Source organism: Trachurus trachurus, assembly GCF_905171665.1.
Source record: "Trachurus trachurus genome assembly, chromosome: 9".
NCBI classification, from domain to species: domain Eukaryota; kingdom Metazoa; phylum Chordata; class Actinopteri; order Carangiformes; family Carangidae; genus Trachurus; species Trachurus trachurus.
Window position 1 is genome coordinate 21,810,712 of NC_139895.1, and position 24,713 is coordinate 21,835,424.

The 24,713-nt window shown below is 43.7% G+C and overlaps 1 protein-coding gene across 2 annotated transcripts in view; it reads left to right on the forward strand.

Annotated features, from left to right (window-relative positions):
• Nucleotides 1-2,070: 2,070 nt before the first annotated feature.
• Nucleotides 2,071-24,713, forward strand: part of smtnb (smoothelin b) — a 47,305-nt gene continuing 24,662 nt past the window's right edge. For both annotated transcript variants that reach the window (XM_083979895.1, XM_083979896.1), the window contains exons 1-5: nucleotides 2,071-2,380; nucleotides 15,569-15,726; nucleotides 17,522-17,600; nucleotides 17,692-17,770; nucleotides 18,662-18,741. In XM_083979895.1, coding sequence (XP_083836021.1) covers nucleotides 2,330-2,380; nucleotides 15,569-15,726; nucleotides 17,522-17,600; nucleotides 17,692-17,770; nucleotides 18,662-18,741 — 447 coding nt within the window. In that variant the 5' untranslated portion in view covers nucleotides 2,071-2,329. The remainder of the gene's footprint in view (nucleotides 2,381-15,568; nucleotides 15,727-17,521; nucleotides 17,601-17,691; nucleotides 17,771-18,661; nucleotides 18,742-24,713) is intronic.

Genomic DNA, 24,713 nt, shown 5'->3' on the forward strand with positions numbered 1-24,713 from the left:
AAAATAGGCCTACCTTGGCTTAGCTTCTGCAGTTTAGGCAATAATAATGACGCCGGTCACTATTTTAGTAAAATGGTAAATGTCTGTAAAGTCACTCAATAAAATGATATTTTATTGTTTTAAACTAGAATTCCGGTCATTTTCTAAATAACAGCTCTAGGTCCCTGACCCGACAAAAATATGTGCAGCCTGGATCCACACCTGTCCCTTGGGTCTCAGTCATTTCAACCACACGCCACAAAATGTAACTTTAGGGATGTTTTTTAAAGGTTTAGTATACTTGTAATTATTAGGAGAGCACATGGCTAGAGAGCAGTTGGCTCCCTGGAAGGAACTGAAAGTAGAGAAAATCAAGGTTTAATGTTTTCAAAACAAAGAGTAGGCTATATTTATTGGTCGTCATTTCCAAACAGCTCATATTTCCTTTGAATGAATAAATTATGTAAAAAATAATATTTGACATTGTGTTTTTTGTCTACATTTAATGCTAGCTTTAAAGCTGAGATCATCATGCCAATATAGCATGAGATTAAAAAAAAAACAGATTGACAGATTGTGATGGAAAAGATGTGTTGTGATGGATCCCAGTGTTTTAAATTAATTTAATTTGGCCTCTATCACCTAAAGTACTGTAACTTAAATAATCATACAAAACATTTGCTCAATTCATTTATATTAACTACAAGATTAGAATTTATACTTAAATGTGACACCTTTTGTATATATGGCACGAAAAAGGCCACAAAAGCGATCAACATTGTACAGAAAAAGGATCAAATCAGATCCAGTCTATTAGCCTAGTTTCAAGGATGACAAAAGTGAACATTATTCAGCAATATTGTTAGATTGTTTCAAGGATGATAGAGTGAACATTGTTCAGCAATTTGTATGTCAAATGTTATTTCCAACACGTAGTCATTTCCACCACGCATTGTCATTTCCATCATAACACACATTTTTACATAAAATTCATAAAAATTAACAGTCACACTAATAATATTTTGCAGTTTTGGAAATTATGCAGCTGAAATTTAAATAAATGTTTTGAAAACATGGGTTATGTTCATAATTTTGTTTGAAAAACAACTTTTTTGTCGTGTGATGGAAATGATGATGATGCTTTCCACTTAATGTTAGACTAAAATGTCAAAAATTATATAGGCCTATTGTCTAAATAATTTTGTCACAACCTCAGAATGTGTTTCTATACATAATTGAAAAGTAAAACATCAAAACATTTCTCAAAATATATGTTTGATTTTCAAGACCAAATGTTGCCCGTAGTTGAAGAATGACCCTTATATTGAGGAGTGGCACTCTGTTGCTGTTGTTGGCTTTCATTACCAGCAGCACCCAGCAGGGCCGTTGTATAGGGGAGAAAGGTGCTGATAATTCTAGGGGCCCAGCACCCAGTGAGACCCATAAAAAACCCCAGTAGTCTAATCTTTGTATGACTGATTTATTCTGCATAAGACCCTGACTAGTACTCATAGTAATGCTGCATTAGCATCAAAACAAAGTAGGCTAAATAAAAAATGATAATACATAGTCTAAGAAAAAAAAACTGGAAAAGTTAGGGGGAGGGGCCCACTTGAGTATTCTTTAAGGGGGCCCAGAATTCCTAGCAACGGCCCTGCACCCAGTGAATCTCAGGACAGGTTGGGCCACAAAGGGTCGGTCCTCCTGTTTGAACCATCCTTTGGTTAAAGGTTTCATTGGAAAGAGCATAGACAATATATCACGGGAAAGAGCCTCCAAAATAGTACAGCCTTGTCGCGCCAGTGTGATACAACATGCAGCCTGGGACACAGCTTATGGTCCACAGTTAGACAAGTGGCACTAATCACCCCCCATACCTGGCTGCTGGTTCCTGTCTGTCCACAGGGCGGCGGGCTCCGAGCGGAGCTCCGGGAGAAGCCCATAGGAGAAGCCGCGGACAGAGCGAGGGGGCGGGGCTTGCACCTTTCAGTGGGAACCCTGGATTCAAAAAGCTGCCAACGTCCCATCGCAGGCAGGAGCGTGCGTCCGTGTTTGTGCTTTCACTGCAACCCAGGAGACGACAAAAGAGGACCGAAATATGCCATCCGTCAGCGGGACACGAGTTTATCTCCGTTGACTCAGAAGAGGTTTTTCTGACTCTGTTGAAGACTGAGAGTGACTGCAGTGAGAGTGAGAGAGGAAAGAAAAAAAGAGAAAAGAAACACAACAGAAACAGCCGACAAGCCGTGCAGGTGGTAGCTGCTACACGTTGTTGACTGGCTGACCACATCACCCGGACCCTGTCGTCCCACCTGTCCTGAACCTGCCGAGAAACACGAGAAACATTAAGATGTCCCTGGAAAGTTACTCTGCGCTGGATGAGTCCGCTCTCCGAGCCCTGGTGAGTGGATGAATGGACTCAGTGGAGATGCTCTGAGGTGAACTGGTCTCACTGGTACCTACCTGCCTGTCTGTCTGTCTGGGAGAGACTGGGCAGCTCTCTGTGAAAGCTAATGTAGTTTGATGTGGCAGGGATGAAAGTTGAAAAGTGAAGTTTGGTTTGAGTGAAACTCCACATTATTTAAAGTTGAAGTAAATTGGTAAACGTAATTTCAAGTAACCTTACAGTAAAAGCAAATTGGATCAGTTTTCATTATAGCTGCTGGTGTAGAGATAGGTTGTACTTTTAGAGGTTTGATGTAGTCACCCTGGTTTTGAACATTTTATTTTGTGTGTGACTGTTAGAGACAGGTAGTAGCCTATTCTTCACTGTTATCACTGCTGTTGTTGAACACTACACAAATGGAGTGCAAACTAGTTTTAAAAACAGTTTTTTTTTAAATTCATTGATGGATCAAATTGAGAAAAATTCTGACAATTTGATGAGTTAGTTTGTTCATTTATCAAGCAGCAATACACAAACACTTGTCAAATCTAAGGACTTTTGTTTGATTATATTTAAAGATCTGGACTAGTGATTGTGGGGAAAACAAACAATTCAAAGATCTCTCTCAAGACCCTGGGAAGTTAAATTCCCTTTTAAATATTTTCTGACATTTATCCACTAAACAGTTAATCAAATAAATGACTAAGAGACTGAGCCATTAAGAAAATGATAGTTAATTGTTGCCCAATTATTGTCCATTAAGAGCAGAACTGACTCAAGCAAATGTAGGCCATGGGGTGTTATTCCTCATGACGACACAGCAGAGGTTGTAGGTTATTCACTTTGATACACTGTTTTTAGCCTTTACTGACATGTGACTAACAAACCAGTTCTGATAAGATAGGGTTAGGGTTATGTTTCAAAAAAAAAGAAAAGAAAAAACTTCCTGGTTTCCAGTCACGTTAGTCATGGCCTAATTATTTCCTGCGGCAGAGGATGGCGAAACAGTAGTCTGTGTGACATACGTATATCACACCTGTCAGACAGACGCCTTTACAAGGACGTGTGAGTCAAGAGTTGGACCTGGCTGCAATGGGATGTAGGCCTACATGAAACATCCAGAAACAAAGTAACAAACACCCACACAATATATGATGAGTAAAAAGTGAGACCACTCACTAATACTACAAAAACATCATTGAATAGTTTAATCTGTTAATTTATTTTCTGTCAGCTCAGTGACAGGGGATGTATATTGACTTTCAATGGGATCTTTATGACGTGAACACGGTGTTGTTGTTGAGCAGCTGTCTGATTAAACTACACTCCCCTGTACGATCATGATCTCTAAAGCCATGATCCTCACTAGCTGTTTTCCCAAGCTCATTTAAGGAGAGGCAATCTCTGAAAAATACAACAACCAAAAAAACATTATGATTCCTGTTCTTCAAGATCAGTAAACCTGACAAGAAAAAGGCTGTTTACTTTGGATCGAAGCAGGCTTTAAATGTTGTGAATGTTTTGTTGACCTGCCTGATGCTATTTAGACTTTATCCATTATTTTCCCATAGTCTGGACTCTTGGAATCACTTGGCCAAGATCTACAGCCACCCGTTTCTAATAAATCAGTTAAAGGACAAACTTTTACCACAAAGCAAGCGACAATATAAACAGTGGGAGATCAGGAGTATGATAATATTTCTCTCTCAGTATTAATGATTCACTGAAACGGCTGTATTGGTGGCTTTGGATCAGCCAATTACTGACTGAGTTTATTTGTAGAGAGGAAAGTGGGAGTTACACTGAGTGTAAAGGACAAAAGGACTCCGAGTGGTCAACACAAATTTTGGCAGAGGAAAGGATGAGGAATTCTCACGATTTTTATCTTAACCACTTTACTGTACATCTCTGGTTCTGTTTTTGTGGTCCGCAGTGTTACATTTCGGAGATGTTTTTGCATCATAACATTTGACCTCAGCGCATTGTTACTGGAGATACAAAGCTCATCTGTGCGCGGCAGCCTGTATCCATCAACAAGGACGAGCTGTCAGAAAGCTGGCATTGTCTCAAGAGCTGCATCATGCAGACACTGACGGTCGAACCGTTCCTGCACGCCACTTGAGCCGATAAACCCCCCACCCTCCAGCCTGAGCTTCCTTCCCTCAGATGCGACCACCGGTTAGAAGGTCACTAGGATCCCACATTTTCACTGATGATGTTTGTGGTGACTGGAGACAGTGTCAGGGTTTTCCACAGTCAACTCCGTTTCAAAGGAAACAAACTGTGATGAAACTCTGAGATTTTTTTTGAAATTGCGGTAAACCGAGACGTGAACGGCGGCGCCTTCTGTGTGTAGCCTCGTGAAATGCGAAACTCCATATTGTTGTGTTTATATCCAGTAACTGTTTGTGAATACAAAAAAAAACAGTCGTTCGGGGACACTATCAGGAGATATTCTTGGCTTAATTAACCTTGCAGTAAACCGGTGGCAGAGAAGCCGTCGTTAAACAACAGTCTGGCGATAAACACAAACTCCAGGCCTCTGTTGTACTTAATGAACTAAACAGTCAGAAGGTCATATGGCGGCTTCTCTAACGCCACTAATCCCATCTCTACACTTCTATTCAAAGCCTAGGCTTCCTTTTATATTGCTCATTTAATCCCCTCCATGGCAACCGGGAGAAGCATTTTTCCCTTTCTCTTGGCCACCACAATAATTTAAATATCCACAAAAATAATCAGTGGCTGTCCCAGTTTCTCTGAGAGAGGACATTTGCTGGGGGTCATCTGTCTGAATGGAGACTAAGACCTGTGGACACAAACAGCTAGTAGTCGCTTGAGAAAAGCTCCTTCTAACCAAACCACTCCAACCACCATCACTCAGAAATAGATGTAATCAAGGGGCTGGCAACTCCCAGGGTGATCATTATCAAGTTATTACTGCAGTACCACAGTGTGTCAAACCTGTAGGACGAGCCAGGTCTACAGGTGTCTGTTGATTTTGTTATTGCTGTTGCCTGTGCACCTGTCTACTTAGCTAAGAATCAGGTTTGACTGTGGCGTCTGGCAGCCACACCATCATCTCCCTTCTAATTATCTCCAAAAAAAAAAAAAAACCCAGCTGCTCTGAGTACTGGAACAGTCGACGTGTCATTTCTTACACGCTCGCAGGTCAATAAAACTTCAACGTTTACATAAAATCTCACCGTCTTTCACCACTTATATTTTGCACAAGTGACCGCACGGAGACTTCCCCAACCTCGGCGCCTGCTGGGCCGATCTCACATGTCTCCATGTCTCATTGTCTAATGATTTGTAACTGGGTCTCGCCAGCCCTGTGACCGTCCCCTTCTCCCTGGTGAACCAGAGGCATTCACACATGTTTAAAATAGGGCAATTTCACTCAGTTGTCAAGCCTCTTGTGATATACGGGGCCCCCGGGGATTCGTTTTATGGCTCTCTGGACGCTTTGTGCGTTGACAAGGGTTCAACGGTTACAGTTGGAGAGGAAGAATAGATCTGTTTTGTAGGCTCTCAGCACAGTCCCCAGGTTCTCTTTATCCCCCTGAGGTGGCTCCAAAATGTCAGCCTCCATCATCAGGAATGAATAAATTGGAAAAATTACGCTGCATTATATAACTGTCGTCTGGGATGTTTTTAGATATAAAAAGCCGTGTGTTTTTTATTTTGACTGATCCGCAATGCAAAAGTTAGCAGGAGTTGATCTAAAAATATCTCTTCCTGTCTTTGTTTTGTTAAAGAACAAACGTATAGATGACAGTGCAACAATTGACTCTTGTCAGCACTTATGAAAACCATTTTTCTTTCTTCAAAGACGGTGCAAAGTTGGCTGCAGTGTTAAGAAGATACAATCTGTTGCACGCGGCAAATGTTCCCTTGAATACAGCTCTGCTTCTACACATGCAAAGAAAAGACTCAGGTGTTTTATGCTCCTGAGCCACCGCTAACACCTGTTACTTCTGGCAGTCAGTACTTTTGACCTCAGAGGATGTTTACACTGTGTTTTTGTAGGTGTATCTCTCACCTGGTGGGAAAAAAACAACATGTTGACACTCTAAACTACAAACGCACGGTTCACACAGTGAACACCTGATTTTCTTTTTTTCTTTTCTTCCCCCTGCCGAGCCTTTCATCTTTCTCACAGGTATTTACGCCCTTGACATTTGCACAGAGCATTTCCCGTATGATTAAGTTTCAAAGATGTCATCGGCGAGATAATGAAGAAATGACCCCGTGAGCACTTTTCTCTCTCTAAACAGATGTGGTTATCTACACTGTTGCAGTGACAGGACTCAGCCCATCACAGTGAAGGGGAACTGTTTAGCTTCTATGCAGACAGACTTTAGCCTCTGACAGGGAATATCCAAATACACCGTCAGGGAGGAGGGAGATAAGAAGTGACTTCTTGTTTTGTATGATAAAACAGGAAACTTTTGTTACTGAATAGTGCTATAAATAGCGTTCCATATTTTGGCTCTGAAAGGATGAGAAAAGAAAAGCTGAACAAAGTCTCTGAGAAGATGATGAGCATTGAAAAGTCCGCCAGAGTCTATTTTTGGTCTGTGGCCTTTAAGTGGATTGTTGATGTGGAACAATAACTCAGAAGTGAAGGAAACTGTAACACAGCTTAACACAAGCTCAGATATATTTAAACAAACATTTAGTCCATGCATCAAGTTGAAAGTTGAAACTGAGTAAAGGGTGCTGTATTTCCCTAATAAAGTGGACACTAGATATTATTCTGTCATTTTGAAAAGTCGTATTTTATTATTAAAGGTCGATACCAGACACTGTTTTGTCAATTTGAAAATGCCATGAAAAAATGATATGCTAATTAAACTGTAAAAGGTTTGATACAGTTTGTGTTAAGTGCTGTAGTGAGATTACATTCTTATAGTAAGTGAATCAACGGTTTGTCATTAGTTTGTGTAAACGGGGTGAAAATAGCATACTGTATCTTACTGTTTATGCTCATTGTCTGTGAGTCATGCATCTCTGCGATGAGGCAATACATGGAAAATATAATTACTTCATTTTTTGTAATGTGGCCAGATGAGCGAATAGGCCAAAGAGATTTCGCTTAATTCCCTGGAGTTTCATGGAAATTGATCAGAGGCAATTAAACTGTGCAGGATGTAGTGACCCACTCATGAGTGCAGAGCCACCTGCAGGCAGCTCACATTAGTTTGAAAAAGGGAAAACAGTGTGTGAATCATGTGGCAAAAATTGGGTAGAGTCTCTATTTGGATACTGAGAATGATGGGATGACAGAAGAGCTACAACTAGACGACGTCAGCTGCTATCTGCTCAGTACATAAACTCAATAACTCCTAATATATTCTATGTTGAAAAATGGGGCTGTCAGCCGAGGGGTGAATCAGTTTGCTGTCCAAGCTTCTATTGTGTTTATGTCTGTCTGGTAAGTGATCCAGCAAAGAGGTCTCTGTGATGTCCATCATGTCTGGATCAACACCCTGCCAAATGGAAAAGGTCTGGATAAGAGATTTGAAGGTGTGCTTTTTCTCCTCTGTCTCCTTCACTGACAAATCTCAGCGCTTTTTAAGAGTTTTAAAAGTTCTTTTTTTTCTTCTGGTGACAAATGCTTAACGCAAGCTGCTCTTAAGGCTGTTTTCCAGGTGTTTTGGACTCAAACAAAACACTTACCAGATGTGTACAATCTCCTTTGGCTACTGTTTCAATGGCCTCCCTGTCTAATCTGCTATGTCCCAATGGCAGAGTTTTTACGCTGTCGTCACCTTCCCAGATCTTGCCATACTGAGGAAGATTGAAGAGTCTGTGCCCTTCATTTAAATACAAAATCACAACACTGGAATATAAATGATGGGTAATGTCCATTTAAGATGGAAAAAGAGGAAGCTGTGTTTTCTCTCAGGGGGGAAGAAAATTGCTCTCTCTCTCTTCATTACCAATACGATATGAAGATGCTTTTGATGTTCATTTGCTTTACCAAAACACACGGTATGCAGTTGTGAGGTACCATGACAGGGCTTTGGTACAGTCCTCACAATCTCTTTGGCGTTATGTTGGAATACTAAGGTGTGGCTCTGTTTATAGAGGAAAATGGCATACAGGAAATGGCATGCCACAGTCTGCAGGATCAGAAATGTTGTGGGTTTTTGGCCAAGTCGCACACTGAATTGCACCAATAAAAAAGATAAATATATCTCATTTTGCCAGCTTGGGACAAGATGGCACTTTCGAAACAAAAATTAAACGGATGAAATAGAGAGAGAAACAGATGTAAGTAGACAGAGTCGTAGAAATGTAGGAACTGGTTTGGCCTTTTCTATATTGACTCCCCCAGGAAAGAGTCATTTCCTGAGATCTACTCAAATCATGCAGCGGATGTTGATGTTTTGCTTCCCAGCTGAGTGTTGTTAATGTCGTGGCATTCTTGAGATATACACAGCTGATCTGTGAGATTTTCCTTGGCTTTGTCTCCCCGTCTGTGTGCGACTCTAACTCCTATTGTCATAGATACGGTGGATTTTCGGAGTCAGCGTGGCTGGCTCTCATGGCTTTATTAGAACAAACTGTTTGTGTTCAGCAGCCTCCCAAAGTGCTTCAACCCCCCTCCACCCATCACCACCCCCACACCAGTATCTGCTTCCTCCAGTGGGACGTCCCTCTCACCTCCTGGCTCGTCCCTCATTAAAGCAGAGGAGCTGGTCACGCAGGGTTTTCAGTCTGACCAGCCATGTCCCATATTTGGAGAAGATTCATCATATATGTTCCTGCTCCCGCTTTGACCCGCGTCTGCTCACAGCTAAAGTGCAGGATCAAAAGCAGTCTTTCTTATCTCTTTATTTATGAAGGCTCCATCCTGCTGTTATCTGTCTTGTTTTGTCAGATCGTCTGCTTATGGCCGCTGATGGAAGACTATATATGTACAACGCCAACGGGTGTAGACGGCTCCCTTGCTCTGCAGGTTTTCTATGTTTAGGTATAATGATGTCAAAGCTGGTAGGCTGAAAAGAACCGACTGTGTTGTTTCTGCACCCTTGATTTATGGGATCTATAAAATGTAGAAACAAAAATTGACCAAAATTGGATTTCACCCCAGAACATAAAGTGATATGGCCACTAGCAAATGTTGTCAAAGTGAATAAGAGCTCAAAATGATGTTAAAAATGTTTACATTTTTAAGATTTCACATTCATTTTTGATTTGGCTTTCTGCCTTTTGTTGAACGATACAAAGACTTGTCATTGAGGCCTCCTCCAAAATGTGGGACACAGTCGTCCTGGCCAGGCTGTAACTGACCTGGATCCCTCTCTGCGACCTGACTTGCAGCCCTGAAGAGAAGTGCATTCACAGACAACGTGTGTGAAGCCAGACAACCGAAATGGGCCAAAACGCCTCACGCAGGCGGTTGAATGAAACCCAGGAGAATTTTCTGACTGCAGTGTAGATCATTTAGGGGTTGTTTTGGGTGGAGCGATATGCAACAAAGCAGGGAAGATTAGTAAAAACTTTGAGGTCCTGGGTGGAACGGAAAGGCCAATATTTTACACTCCAGATCAGAGCATTGACCGTGTGTGCATAATCAAGTGTGTGCTTATTAATCCGTCAGCATGTGGTGTCCACTGGGCCAATGATTTGATTTGAGTTGGTAATGTGCACGTCACGACATGCATTAGTTCAGATCTCTCCTCCTCGGTGCATCATTATAGAGCTATAGAACATTTCTGAAGCCTTTGCCCCCCTCTCACCCACATGCATTCCTCCATGTGTCTGTTCTTTATGCCTGCTACCTCAAGTGTAAAGGGGACACTGTTTTCCCAGGTCTGCTCCGGGCCTTTGTCCTACCATGCAGTTATTAGTAAAGGTTAAGCTTTCCTACACGTTGAGCAGCACGCTCACAGAGAGCATGCCACCGCATGTACAGTAATCTGCCCCTCTCTCTTGCTTGTTTGTATATTTACCGTTTTTGAACCCGACCAACAAAAGCTTAACGTGCAGCGAAATGAGTTTCAACCTTGAATCTGGTTCGTTTCTTTGTTCGTTTTTCATCAGAGCGTTGACTGAAAACGCCCTCCTCTTAGGCACAAGAGCCAGACACCTAGCAGCGCTCTCGTGCACCCTGATTATATTTCCATTTTTCAGTGTGTGTTTGCGTGTGAGTGTGTGTGCACCGGCTTGCTGTGTTCACGCATCATTTTACCTCAGGTGGTGTTGAGGAATGATTTACAGACTTGAGGCTTCCACCTGATTCAGATTGGAGTTTTGCCCCAAAGCAAAGCAATAAAGAGATTTGGAAAAAAAAAATTCTCTCTGACCCTTTTAGTACTTCTCAATCTCTCTCAATTGTTTATTTGTGTCTGTCTCAATGTCTGTGCTCGTCCAGCTTCCTCAGTGGCAGCTGGTAATCCACTTCAGCTCAGCTGCGGGGAGTGTCCCATGTGTCCTTATAAGGGCAAACTCACTTGTGGGCTTGACAGAAGTGAGTTTAAAGCACTGATCCGATCTGCTGCCTGGCTGCACTCTAACCTCAGCCTGCTCTGGAAATTATTACTGTAGCCCTCGTTTCATGCACAAACACACGGGACCCCCCACCCCACCCCTTCCTGCCCCACCCCACCCTTACTCATGCCCATGCACGTGGACGCACCATGCACACACACACATTTCTTGTGGAAAGTATACATACTTCGAGGTGTTAGGGAATTTGCTCAATACGTCACGGTCCTCACCCGCAATCAGAAAGCATTAAGTGCAAAAGCAGCGAACGAGACAAGCACATGCTCAGCCACTGGGAGTCAAAAAGGTCGGGATATGGGCTGAGGGGTTGTTGTGCTCCCATGGCATTGTGGGGGGTGGGGGCTGTAAAGTTTGACCTGACAACACACAACATAAGGGAGATACACACACACACACACACCAGGAATCCTAGTATGTTAAAAAACATGTTTTACCATTTAGCCCAACATACAGAGGCGAGTTTAAACTGAGAGTCAGAGCTTAGGAGTCATAAGTGGTTCATCACCATTAATCCAAGTTCCAGTTGAGACTATATTGCCATTCAGCGTAACAATATGTGTTTCTATGAATAATACTGTAATGAAAGGAGAGGAACAGAGGGTTATAATTAAGACAAATCTGAGCTTGTACAGTGTTTGCTTTCTATTTGCACACCACTTGAGCAGAGTGATCTGTCTCTTTTCACTACCACAGGTTTAACATAATCCTCCTGTCTCAGGGCTGCACCCACAGGTGGTTGTTGAAGCACGTGCATGTGTGTGTTGAACTTAATAGTAGTGTATTAGTACTCTGGTATATTTTGACTACCTGAAGAACCTTGACTTCCCGCCACATCTGACCACTTGTGAGACCGTTTCCATTTGAATTATATTTAAGCCACCATGTGCAGCGGAGGAGTTCAGAGAGTGTGTTACCCACCTCAGGAGTGTGTCACCAGCTGGTCGGGATTACTGGTAAACCATGAACACTCTCTAATTGGCTGTGATTGATTGAGCTGCTTCAGTCAAAAGTCTTTGGATTGGGTTTGAGGTTTTGATTCCATATGCTGCTGCTGCTGCTGCTGCTGCTGCTGCTGCTGCTGCTGCTGCTGCTGCTGCTGCTGCTGCAGGAAGCGAGTCAAAGCAAGAGATGGTACGGTAGCTACAAGCCTCTACAAGCCGGCTTGTGCAACATTAAAGCATTTTTTCATATCTTGCTCTTCACCACATTATAATTCCTGCCAAATAAGGTAATCACTTTCTGGCTTGTATCAGTGACTAAGTGTATTTGAATAAAATAAAAGTCCGTAACACCCTTGTACAAGCTCTGTCTTGAGGCGGCTGCCACAGGATCCACCTCCCCCATCCTGTCTGATGACATCATAGTGGCTGAGTCAGGTGACTCGGCAGAAGTCGACAGGTGTGACAGTTATGAGTCTACAGTTAGCGAAGCAGACCAGACTGTAACATGACCGGCCGCCGTCATTACAGGTGCTGACAGCTCGGTGACGTTTCAGAGGCTACAACTTTCCTGAAAAACACCAGAGTGTGTGTGTGTGTGTGTGTGTGTGTGTGTGTGACCTATTTGCCTTGTGTGATTCCTGACTCACACGTCTGTTAGCGGCAGAAGCAACACCACGTGAAAAGCTTTCTGTCTGGGTACAACGGCCGCTCTCTGGGTCACAGTGTTGTTATTATTTGGAGCCGCAGTGACAGTTGGTTACCCAGAAGTCTGTGGGCTGGTTTTAAAAAATGCCTTGGGCAATGGTCAGTGGGTTAAGGTGCTGTCACTGAGTAACTACATTGATTTTCTTTCCCCTCCTGACACAGTCGCTCACTGTAAAGGCCACTGTCATGTGGTGGTTTGGTCAAATGGACTGTGTGTGTGTGTGTATGTGTGTGTGTGTGTGTGTTTCCATGTTTCCGTCTCTGGTTCTTTAATGATTATTCTGTTTTCTTTGGCAGACTCCCAAGTGTAAGGTGTGGTTTATTTGCTCCCGTTCCGCCCACTCATTACTTTCCTGTGGAGTTATTGGTCATTTCTTTATTTATAATTTATTTTCCCTGGTTAAAATGCATAAAGGAAAAGTCAGTTACAGCCACTGGCCTTGTGCCAGCTGGTCAGTAGGATTTAGTGTTTTGATGCTGCCACCGTTACAAACTGACTCGGTCAGTGCACTGACTGGTCCATTTAAAACAAAACACCTATAGGCTGGTAGCAGGTAAAAGTCAAAGTGCTGACGTACATGTGTTTAAACTGTTTTTCTTCGTCTCTTATCACTTACCACCAGTGTGATTGTACTTGAAGAAATTACTGTAACTGATTTGGACTATTCTGCCGTCTGAGTTTGGGAGCTGTTCATTGCCTCTTTTTTTGTTTTCATTTTTACTTAATCTGAACATTTGCTTTTGTGAGTTTGTGTATTTAAACTGATATGTGCCGTACACAGGCCAGGAGCAGCCTGTCATAAAATGCTTAGCAGAAGTTAGTGTTTTTGAGTAGCGGCCCAGGCCTGAGGCTGTTCTCTTATATCTCAATAATGAATAAATAAATCAGCCCTAAATCTTGGCAGCGGCCTTGCTGCACAATCACATCATGACATACGTTTGGGAGTGAGTCTGACAGTGTGGTAACAGACAGCTCCCTTGAGTGTTTGGTTAGAGTGTGTGTGTGTGTGTGTGTGAGAGAGAGAGAGGGGGGGGGGGGGGGCTGGTCAGTGATAGAAATGAGCGAGTGTGTGCTCATTTCCTTTCTTCTTAATATTTTATTGCTTCACAATCAAAAACCCGGCGCTGCCTCACTCAGGCTGTGGTATCATCTCACTCACTAACTTGGACCCAGACCCAGTTCCTGGTCTCACTACCATCTCTTTTCCTTGTGAGTCAGCAGGAATGTGAGGAATGACCTGCGTGAAGCCCGGCCCTTTCCCACCCAGTTCACATCTGCCCATTTTTAGGCATACACGAGTCTTGCTTCTTTTGCATTTTTCTCTTTTTCACTTTGTCATCCTATCTCCCTGTTAACCGCTTTACTCTCCATTCTTGTACTTCTCCTCCTCCCTCATTCTTTCTTCCTGCCCTTTTTCAGCTCTCTTTTCTCTTACTCGTTCTTTTCAGTCAGCTCAGCACTTTAAATTTCCACAAATTACAGTATATAGGAGAGTCCCACCGAGCCAGTGCAGCTCCGGCTGCATATTTCGTCGAACCGCAGCGAGACCTCAAAACCACCGGGTTGAAAAGGGAGTTGATGTGCCCCCCCCCCCCCCCTCCCCTTCTCCCCCCTTCTCCTCCTCACTCGCCCCCCAATCCTCCTCTGGGCCCAGCAGCAGGGGCCCCAGCACATCAACTCCCTTTTCAACTCTTCAGGGTGTAAGGCTTAGCTTAACAAGCACATCCAGCTCCCTTTTTAGTAGAAGGCCGTTGGCATACAGAGGCCTGTGTCTGGACTCTGCAGGTTTTAACCGGTGCAGCAGGGAACCTGAACACGTGTGTGTCTGTGTGAGGTTTATAAGAAACGCCTGCCAGCAGAGCCGCTCATCTCTGCGTGTGTTGACAGGTTCCTGCTGTTGATTAAAAAGAGAGATCTGTCTCCCGTTTGACAGGAGAGGGCTCCCTCTGCCCTCCTATGCTTTCAGCGGTCGCCGACATGAAGGCATCCATCTCACTGAGGCGCAGCGTGTGTGTGTGTGTGTGTGTGTGTGTGTGTGTGTGTGTGTGTGTGTGTCGGCAGGCTTGCTGTATACACACACTCGCACACCTTAATTACCCCTCCTTTGCTTGAAAGAACAAACCCTTTAACTAATTGTCACTCAGGGCGTTGAAATGACTTGGTGAGTGTTTAAAGTGAGCCTCTTCAGAGTCTCTGGGGCCTCCTGCAGCTCAGCTACTGTTCAGTCAGGATGAAATACAGAGCGGCTGGAGAGGAAGACACCTGGGTGATAACCTGAGCTGAACACACTTCTTTCTTGTAGCCGAGCACCAGCTGTTGGCGTGCCTGTTTCTCATCCTCTCTCTACCTTGCTCAGGTGGTCCTGTCTCTTCAGATTAGTGAAGTCAGATCACTTGTCATCACCGGCCTGTTAGTAAGCCGTCCGTCGGCTCTGCTGACCCTCTTACTCCCTACCACACATTTAAAAGTAAGCCAGGGATGTGAGCTCCGGCTATTTCTGGATGTTAAACACAGCTGCATGTTACTTACTGTCCGTCAGCTGTGACTCTGATTCGGCTCGGGGTCAATTAATAATCACAGATGTGGTTCCCTTGCAGGTGGATCCATGAACTTTGTGGGACACTGTGTCTTTCTGTCTGACAGCTGCGTGTTAGTGCAGATTGGCTGAAACTCGGCCCCTTGTAAAGGAGAGCCTGATTGTTTGTTTTGAAGGGTTAATTACAGAGGCGAAGAGACGGCGACTGAAAGAGGTCGGCACTATGACTTCTGCTTTGACCTGAGAGCTCTGCATTTCTGCTCCTTGACCGGCCTGTACTTACACTCACAACAAGCCTGTGACCCTGTAGGAACAGACTTCTACAGTGTATATAACAGTGGCCATTCCCTCACCATTGCCTCCTACATTCATACATGCAAATTTTGAAAGCGTCTTTGCAAACCAAATGTTGGACACTCTGCATATTTGCACACTTAAAATACTTGTATTCATCTTCATATCCTGTTTGTGTTTGCCTTTTTGTTTGATGGCTGTAGCTGGATGGAACTGTGGATCTGGACGAGAGACGCCTCATCCGTTCAGCCATCCGGGAGTTGCGGAGGAGGGAGATCGAGGACATGGAGGCCGCTCTGGCTAGCAAGAGGTTTAGACCCACACGCCTCAAACAGCAGGAGGACAAAGAAAACCAGCACAGGTGAGACCACACACACGCACACGCGCACACATGCACACATGCACAGTCCTAATGACAAACTGCCCACGGTTAGGTGAATGGGAGATGCTAAGAAAACAGTCACAAACCCAGATGCAGCATTCCTCAACTCCAGTGGGGAAAGTCTGGAAAAATCAAGCACTGGGATCATGAGGGACAGAAAACTGCAACCACAATAAATCTTCCATTTTCCATCTTGTGTGCATGTTTCACCGTAAATACTCTCACTTTTAACGGTTTGTCCTCAAGTCAGATTATCTGTCAGCGTTGCAGTCATCAGAGTCGGGTTGAAATCCTTTTTTCCTTAGTGCGGTTATTAAAGTTTTTTCCTTCTCAGCGATAAACAGTTCCCGGCACCTTGCATTCAGCTTAGGAATGTGGACAGAGTGACAACTCAGCTCTAAAGCCTCCTTTTGCCATTTTGTCAATAAACACATTTTTGCTGGCAAAGCAAGAGAGAAACAGGACAATCAGGCTTTAAATGATCACAGAGGACTATCATGTGTTGTGTTGTTTTTGGTATGTTTAAAAAGGTTTAAATGTGTATACGCCCTCATGCAAACTATAATGTTACTTTTATTAAGACATTGCTAAGATGTCTTTAATGATGATTGATGCTGCTTAGTTGATCAAAGCAGACTTTCTCTGTCTTGAAACAACTGAACTTCCCCCCCCCCTTGAATTCCTGAAATCTACCCAATCATGCCAAATTAAACTGCAAAGCCCAAACTTACCAGGTTGAGCTCATGAGATTGGTTGACAGCAGCAGCGTCTCTAATCGGCATCACAGAAATGCAATCATTTGCAAAAACCTCATCATTTTTTTTGTAATAACATAACAACAAAAACACAAAAATGAAAAGGTATAGAAAATTATAGTGTTGATGGTCTTTAGTTTTTATCTCTGTGGGCATGAGATACTGAGCTTTACACAACAGAATGACCTGAGTCCTTTAACAGGTGCTAATTCAAGACTTATAGATTGGCGGTGCTTCAAGGCTGTGGCTGAATCCCAGCGTCTGGTCTGGAGCACAGTAAAGATTTAAGAGTGCTGGATGTGAAGAGGATATCCAACCTTACGCCGTCAGTCTCTGTCTTCGTCACTGAATCCTATTAAGACCAGTGGCTGGGCCTAATCATTTCCATTCACTGCTTCGCTCAGATGACTTGGGTTACAATAACAAAAGAGGTGCCTCAGTGGAGCTGCTAGAGAAAGCAAAAGCATACCTGCTGCAGAAAATGCATGCACGTGTGCAAATGTTAAGAAACCCGCACACACAAATCCATCTGAAAGTTGAATTATCCCTGTGCCTCTCCCATCCCATGGAGGAATGTGAACTATTCCACTCCAGCATGCCACACATCCTTTAATACCAACGAATGGAGGAAAGCGAGGATAATGAGAGAACTGCAGGAGCTTATGAGTAATAGAAACCAACATAAAAGCAGACAGCGAAATGGAGAGACTGAAAAAAAAGGAAGATGAGAGCAGCTTCTTTTTTTTAAGGCACAGTGTGTCACTGCTGTCAGATCTGCTATGCCACAGTATCATTTTTTCCATGCTCGATTTGGGAGTGTTTCCTCGGATGGTTTTTCTCCTGGCTAAGAAACTTCTGAATTATTTCCTGCTGCTTTTCACAAGTGCAGAGAGGCCTCAGGTTGGAGTCAGAGAAGCAGACAATTTGTCCATCTTGCCACTTGCTGCATGAGCACAAGTTGATGCGCACTCAACAATAAACACCATTATAACCACTTCGCTGTCTCTTTTTCGTCTCAGGTCAGAATCCAGCGAAAACTTGGACGTCTTGTCACAAAAACTGCAGTCGATCCAGGACATCGATGAGCTCACAAAAATGGTGAGTATCAATGGACAAAAATCCTGAAATGTAGAGAAACTGTATGTTTGTTTTTGTGTCACCTGAGACTTTTCTGTGCCTTTGCTAAAAGCTGCGTGCCGCCAGTGAGTACGAGGAGAGGAAGATGATCAGAGCAGCCATCCGACAAATCCGAGAAGAACAGCAGCAAGGTGAGTCCAGCTGTGTGATGACATGGAGTCAAACTGTGTCTGTATGTTTCTTTAATAGGATACCATTTTTTCTGGATACGATGATCTACAAAAATATGCATTTATTTGCCAAATGCTAAGGAAAGGAAAATGCAACAGTTTGGATGTGACTCCACTTGAAAGATGATGTGTTTGAACACTGTTTTCTGACATCTTAAATACTTTAACTGATTAGCTTTGTAGACTGAATGTTCTGTAAACATTCAGTGAAAATGTCTGAATTTGAAAGACCATTATTAGGCTCTGGTTGACAGAAAACTCATGACACATTCATACTTGCAAAAGTCATAAATCTCTTGCCATTATACAAAATTAAGCTCCATATTCATTACAGCTCCTTAACTCAATATTCTCAATATGATGTAATATTGTGGACATCGCTGCTCCAATCTTGGTTTAACTTAAAGGTTTGATATGATTTAGCACCAAACTCTGACAGTTGAAAAGTAAACTTTAAAGAAACATGGTGGATAAATATGCATTGTTAATGCACGTGTATGCATATTTCATGTGGGCCAGGCCAGGTAGCAGGCGCACTGTGGTTGCTGTGGTTACTGCAGTAGATCTACCTATGATACTGGATCAGATAGTGGATTCCTTTCATTCCTTTGTGCTGTCTGGTCTGTGTGAGGCCCCTGTCACTCTGAAACACCGTGATGCACGGACAGGCTGGTGGATATGCAGACTCCAACAGGATCTGATCTCAGTCCGCCCTGTACGGGCCATGTCGGGACACCTCAGATGATGTGATGATGCTGTAAATCTTGCACTAGATGTGACCAAATGTTGTGTTTGTTCCACGTTTCACCCGAATCATTGTCTAAGCACTGCTGTTGTATGTTTGTCTTTTAGTGGCTGTGGAGAGGGTTAAAGCTCCTGGTCGCCGCCTGGACCCTGAGAGTGTGGAGCCCCAGAGCAACATGGGAACTGGAGTGAGTACAGCTGAGTCAATCGTGTGAATATTGTCATATTATGTTGGGAGAAATGATTTAAAATGGGAGGAAGCAAATCTAATCTAGCACACTTTGTGTCAAATGCGGTCAATATGTCCTCACAGTCCACTCGCTATGTGCGAACCAAGAAGCACAACACTGTCCCACCCAGTTGGCAGCAGGGGGTGTTCATGCTCGTGCACAGGATGAGGGAAAGAAGAAGGGAGGAGGGGGTAACAACAGATAATGCTGATTTAAGGATTACAAGGGGAAGGAGAGAAGGAGCATCCAAACCTTTCATCAGCACCAGACTGTGTGTAGATAGATAACCCCCCCCCCAACAAAACAGCGAAAAAAGTAATCGCATAGTAACTGCATAGTTCCCCTTTAAATTGCCATTTTGTTTGAATAAGTTATACAAACAGTAATACAGGCTTTTTATTGTTTCCATTAAGAGAAGCAGTATTCTGCCATTGCGGTGTTGCCTCGGCAGCATGTGTACATTCATTTTGGGAGCCCTAGAGGAGTCCTTAAAGGAGGCTTTTATTTGTTTAAGTGTTGAGTTCAAATATCAACAACCTCTCTCCACCTTTTTAAATATCGCAGCAGGAAGCCGACACAGACTGCACTTCATCATTACAGCTGATTATTAAACTGTCTGTCCTGTCAGTTTTCATTTGCAAGAACCAACTGAGCGAGGATGAATTTGCGGGTGTCGAGTTTGTTTACATGGCAACAGTTACCACTGAGGTTTCTCTGCTGCCACAACGAAGAATGCAGCAAACAACAACAAGCATTGTGACTTGAGTCACACACTGTGTCATGAATGTGGCTACACACACACGCAGACACGCACAAGCACATGTCTAGGCTGCCACAGAGAAAGGAATGTGCTTTTGTTTTTTTTTGTGCATCCATATTCAGATTTGGCCAAGTATGAAGTCAAAGATAAAACTTACCTGGAGTTTAGTGGAGATAGTAGATTGTTTTTCTACATGTTTTCTACACCAAAATTAAGCATGTAGGACGTGTGAGAGAGACAAAAAAGATTCTGTGCATTGATTGATCATCATAAATTGCATTTTGAAGGCAGTGATTACATCTCTCTGGATCCCTCTTCAGTCACTCTCTGAAACTCCAGCCTCCTCTCGGACGTCTCTCCCAGCGGCCCGGCCCTCTAGTGGAGGACCACAGGACTGTGTTTTCACAGTTACAACTAAACTTTCATCTTTTTCAGTAGTACAAATTAAATTATATAGTTGTTGCAGACAGCAAGACGTTAGGCTTCACTGTTGGTGAGAGGCTGCCAGATGTTATCTAATCTGCTGTGTTTGATTACTGTTCTTTATTTTCTTTTGTGTGATTGATCTGTTCCCAGTAGATGAGATCTCTATGGAGAGAAAAACAAAGTTGATTCTTACTGTATGCGGTCACCACTGTTGTAACTAAGCCCTTTGAGTGATAAATGTGAGGGCACATCTACAGTACAGCGCTCTATCTACGCTCTGAAGGGAAATACAGTCACGTTATCAGTGGGTCATGTACTGCCGGTGAATCATGTCTGTTGCAGCCCGTGCTTGGCTTGTGTTGTGTGCATTCCTTTGTGTTGTGTATGTGTGTATGTGTGTGCGTGTGTGTATTCTCCTCAGTTAGGAAGCGACGATAGGATGTTGGCGTCACAGGATGCTCGAGCATTCAAGCCTCTTTACATCACTTCCTGTAAGACAGCTCCAGTAAGTGGTGCGGCAGTGGGTTTGTAGGCCACAGGTGGTGTGATGGATTTGGGCGGGGGTCTGGAGGATGGTGATGAGGCAAGAGGCGGGCGTCAGACGGACAGACAGACAGACAGACAGACAGGCAGGCAGCCCACCAGCTGTGCCTCAGCAGTCTGGTCTGTACTGGAATGGGGACGTGGCCAAAAACAACATCAGCCAGCAGCAGCAGCAGGGCTCCTTCCACTCACATCACAGCAGCGGATCTCTTTGAGCTGAGTGCAATTGTCCCAAGGCAGATGGAGGTCCTAGATAGGCTCCCACAGCAGCCAAACACACGCACACATATACTATATATACACATACACACACTCACATACACACAATATGCAATACTATGTGTAGACTGGTAGCAGCTTGAAAGAAACACCAGTTCAAAAACTTAAATTGGGCAATATATTGAATGTATGCTTGTTTTAATTACTGGACTAATGTAGCTGTTTATCTGTGATTTTACCAGAATCCAACCCCCATTAGAAGTTAATGGCTGTTTTAATAGGCATGGTTTACTTGCAGGGATAAGTACCGTAAAAAGTTTCCTATTGCTCATTTGGGAGAAACCGTACTATAACAGCTTATTTAAAAAAAAACCTTTAATTATTTGTACGTAGAAAAAGAACTGAAGGAAAAAGAAAGGGGATTTTTAATGTGGGATGAAATGGTGCCAAATATCTAAGCATCTAAATGAGGTTTTCTTATAGTTGTATCTCCTTGTCTTAAGTAAAACAGCAGGTAGAGAAATGAAAAAAACGGGTCAGGTCAAAACAATCGCAATATGTGAGTTAATGTGTCAACCAGGCAACCCTTAAACCTGTGAGGAAAGAGTGTGTGTGTGTGTGTGCGTGTGTGTGGTGGGGGTCAGATCCCTGTGGAGTCAGAATGGGAGGGAGGGGAAGTCAAGGGAGTGGCTTGTTGGTATTGTGTGTGTGTGGTGTTGGTGGTGTATATGTTTGTGTGTGTGTGTGTGTGTGAGTATGTATGATGTGGCTGAGGGAGTAGAGCAGTAGAATAGTGGACGTCCTGACTCCAGGAAGGTTACTGCAAAGAGAGAGAGAGAGAGAAAAGGAGGGAGGGAGAGACAGAGAGAGAGGCAGTCCGTCAGTCTGGTGAGGAGAAGGTAAATGTCAATGATTTTTTCTGCTGTCGTGTGTCACAGACCAACGCTGCTCTCTGACTTTCTTCATCTTTTCTTTTACCCACTGAAAGACCATTTACCATCTTTCCACATCTGTCTGCATCTGTTTTTGTCTAACTGAAGAATGGGAAGTGCCTGCCTCTCTGTTTATCTTTCAGGTTTGTGTGCATATTGTTGTTTTTTTTGCAAAGTTAGTTAACTTTTTTTTTTGGTTCATTTTTACCGACAGGTCACATCTTAGGATATAGATGAGACCTTAATGATACATCAGATGAAGTTGGGTCAGATACAGAGAATACTATGATGAAAGATTATAAAGAAAGTTAAGATAAAACTTGAATATTTAATGCTTGTTGTTTTTTGGTTTTATAATATTAAGTCATTAGACCCTGTAGGTCTCCCTGAGGTCAGAGGCTTGCGTGCCATCCTGATCTAGGTGTGTTGGGAGGGAACAGGTAGGCTGCTGAGTGGGAGGCTGTTGCAGATCCAGACAGAGTTTTGTTTGTTCTGTGATCTCATCATCAACATGTTGCAAGAAGAGACCTGAGGAGCTCAACTATCTGAAACTGGGCTTTGCCTTTTGTTACAGAAAATGTAAATTGTTGGCTAAATTGTTGGATAAAATACCATGGGTCCATTCCCCCCCCCCCCCCCAAAATAAGCAGTAAGTGAGGTAGCTGAGAGTGACATGGGATGATTTGCAGTGAGTAAAACTGGGAGTGAGGCTCAGGGCTTCTGACTTCTCCTGTGGGTTTACTCACTCGAGACTGAACGTGTGTGATACAGAGATGATTGCTGCTTCATCCCTGCTACTGTATTTCAATTATTGGAGGTGAGCCGAGTGTGTGTGGTGTGTGCATGCGGTTCCTTGGGCTGCAGTGATGGAAAATGAGCCGCCAGGTTTCATCGTCTTCCTCTTCTCCTCTCTTCCACGTGGAAGGCATGGAAGACCCTAAAACGGTCTGACCTCATCACTGTGAGTGATGGATTTAACTTTCATGGAAAACTGCAGCGTTGAAACCCAGTCTGTTAATCCGCAGCTGATCTCAGCTGTCTGAACCAGGCTGGTTGGAGAAGGTGTGTGTGCCTCGGCCTCTGCCTCATCGATGCTGTTGTTGTTGTTGTTGAGGGTTCACGGCCCGGGAGTCCAGATGGCCCGTGCATCGCTGTGGTTACGAGGGAGGACAGTTGTTTTTGTGTTTTTCCAAGTTTGAGATTTTGCAATTATACTCCAACACAAAGCTCCTGAGGCCGGACGGGAGCGATGGTTTTGGGTGAGCGTTGGAGTGGGACGGTGTCGCTCTTGGTTCCACTCTGTCAGGTCCTGAATGTCGGGGCCAGAGGAAAGCCGCTAATGACAGCATGGTGGTTGGCAGCAGGTCCCAAACTCTGGTCTGCGTCTCCAGTTCCACTCTATCTTCCCTCTTTTTTTCCCCCCTCCCTTCCTTCTGCCTCACTGTCTGTGAGAAATATGTTCCCTGTGGTTTAGTGGGAGCTGTGAAATGATGGCTGTCTGTCTGACTCCTGGCCGAAGCCGGAGAGAGGGAGAGGGAGAGGAGCGGCGGGTGAGGAAAGGCTCGTTCTCTCTAATTGTGTTTATGGCTCAAACACAATTATCTCCCCGTGACTCTTTGATTGAATGACTCCACGCTGAAGGAGAGCGTCCTTTGTGTGTGACCATATTACACTGTAGTGCGCTCAGGCCTTTTGTGGCGCTGCAGAGGACTGTTTGTGTCCACATCAGACACCGTAATAACTCATTAAAGGAGCTTTCCACTGAATTTCCTCCTTTAAATGCAAAACACTAGACTAGTAACATTTACGATTGTTTTAAAAAGCTGACTCCTTGATGTTCTGGACTAGGAAAAAACAATCATCAATGCAGATTTGATACATAGTGTTTCAATACCCAAGCTTCCTCATGAGAAAAGCTTTAATCACTCACAGACATAGATTGACTTCAATGGGAGTCATTCTGAACCACTCTACTGATGAATCTTCATTTATTTTACAAAGTAAATTAAATCATCTGTTTAGAACCTGAGCGTTTGCACTCCTCATTTCCTTTTTGTGCTGCCGTCTCCTGCGACCGTGTCTGATTACATTTTCTCCTCGGTGATTGAGCCGCTCTGCCCTGTAATCTGCTCAAGGTGGGGAAGGTCACAGTCAACAGAGCAGAAAGCCTCGACTCCTTTCTCACCTCTGCCTCTCGCTTGTGTTTCAGTTGGCGCAGGCTGTTGTTGGGTCACCGCATTAACCGGCGGTCCCTCTCTCCGTCAGCTCTGATCACACACGGCATTGATTGAAAGCCTTTAAAACACAAAAGGTGTGATTTATACGATTTTCACACCGCTGTTGACAACTATGCGAGCCTCTTGTCTAGGATAACATTGTTTACACATGGCAAAGTGATTGTGGCGTGTGATTGTGTGCTTGGGGTGTGTGTGCTTTCTTTGCTTGCTTGACAGATTGTGAGTGTGTTTTCAGAACCTTTTTTTTTTTTTTTTTTTTTAAGTAATGGTAGGTTGCAAATCTGCTCTATTATATTTTCAGTATTTAAGGTCATGTCCGGTATGTTGTTTCAAGATCCACCCAAACTTCTGTTGGACTATTCTTAACCCAGATGCCTCTTGTAAAACACCTTTAAGAAGATTATGGGCTGTGATAAAGTTACAGAATGACGCAGACCACCTGAAGCTCCATGCAAGAGCTTTTTGCCCTTTAATAGAAAAGTTTGTAAGCCCTAAGAGTGGAGTGTTGTGTGGATTAGGAATATGTGGAGGAGTGATTAAAGAGTGTGTGCACACGTACTCAGAGGAGCCTTATTTGTGCAGCTGATTCTCCTGTAGAATAGCTCAAGGTCAGGCACCAGAGGCCCAACAGTAGTACGGGCATCTTCGCCTTTCCCTCTCCGTCCTCCCCAGCGCACTTCTCCCGTTTCCTCTCCATTTGCCAAAATACTGCTGCCTCTCCTCTGAGATCTCCCTCCTGCTGCTACTTTTCCTCTGTCAGTGCAGAAAAACACCAGGGTGCTGTAGAAAGAGCAGCATTTTGTTCTCGGTTAG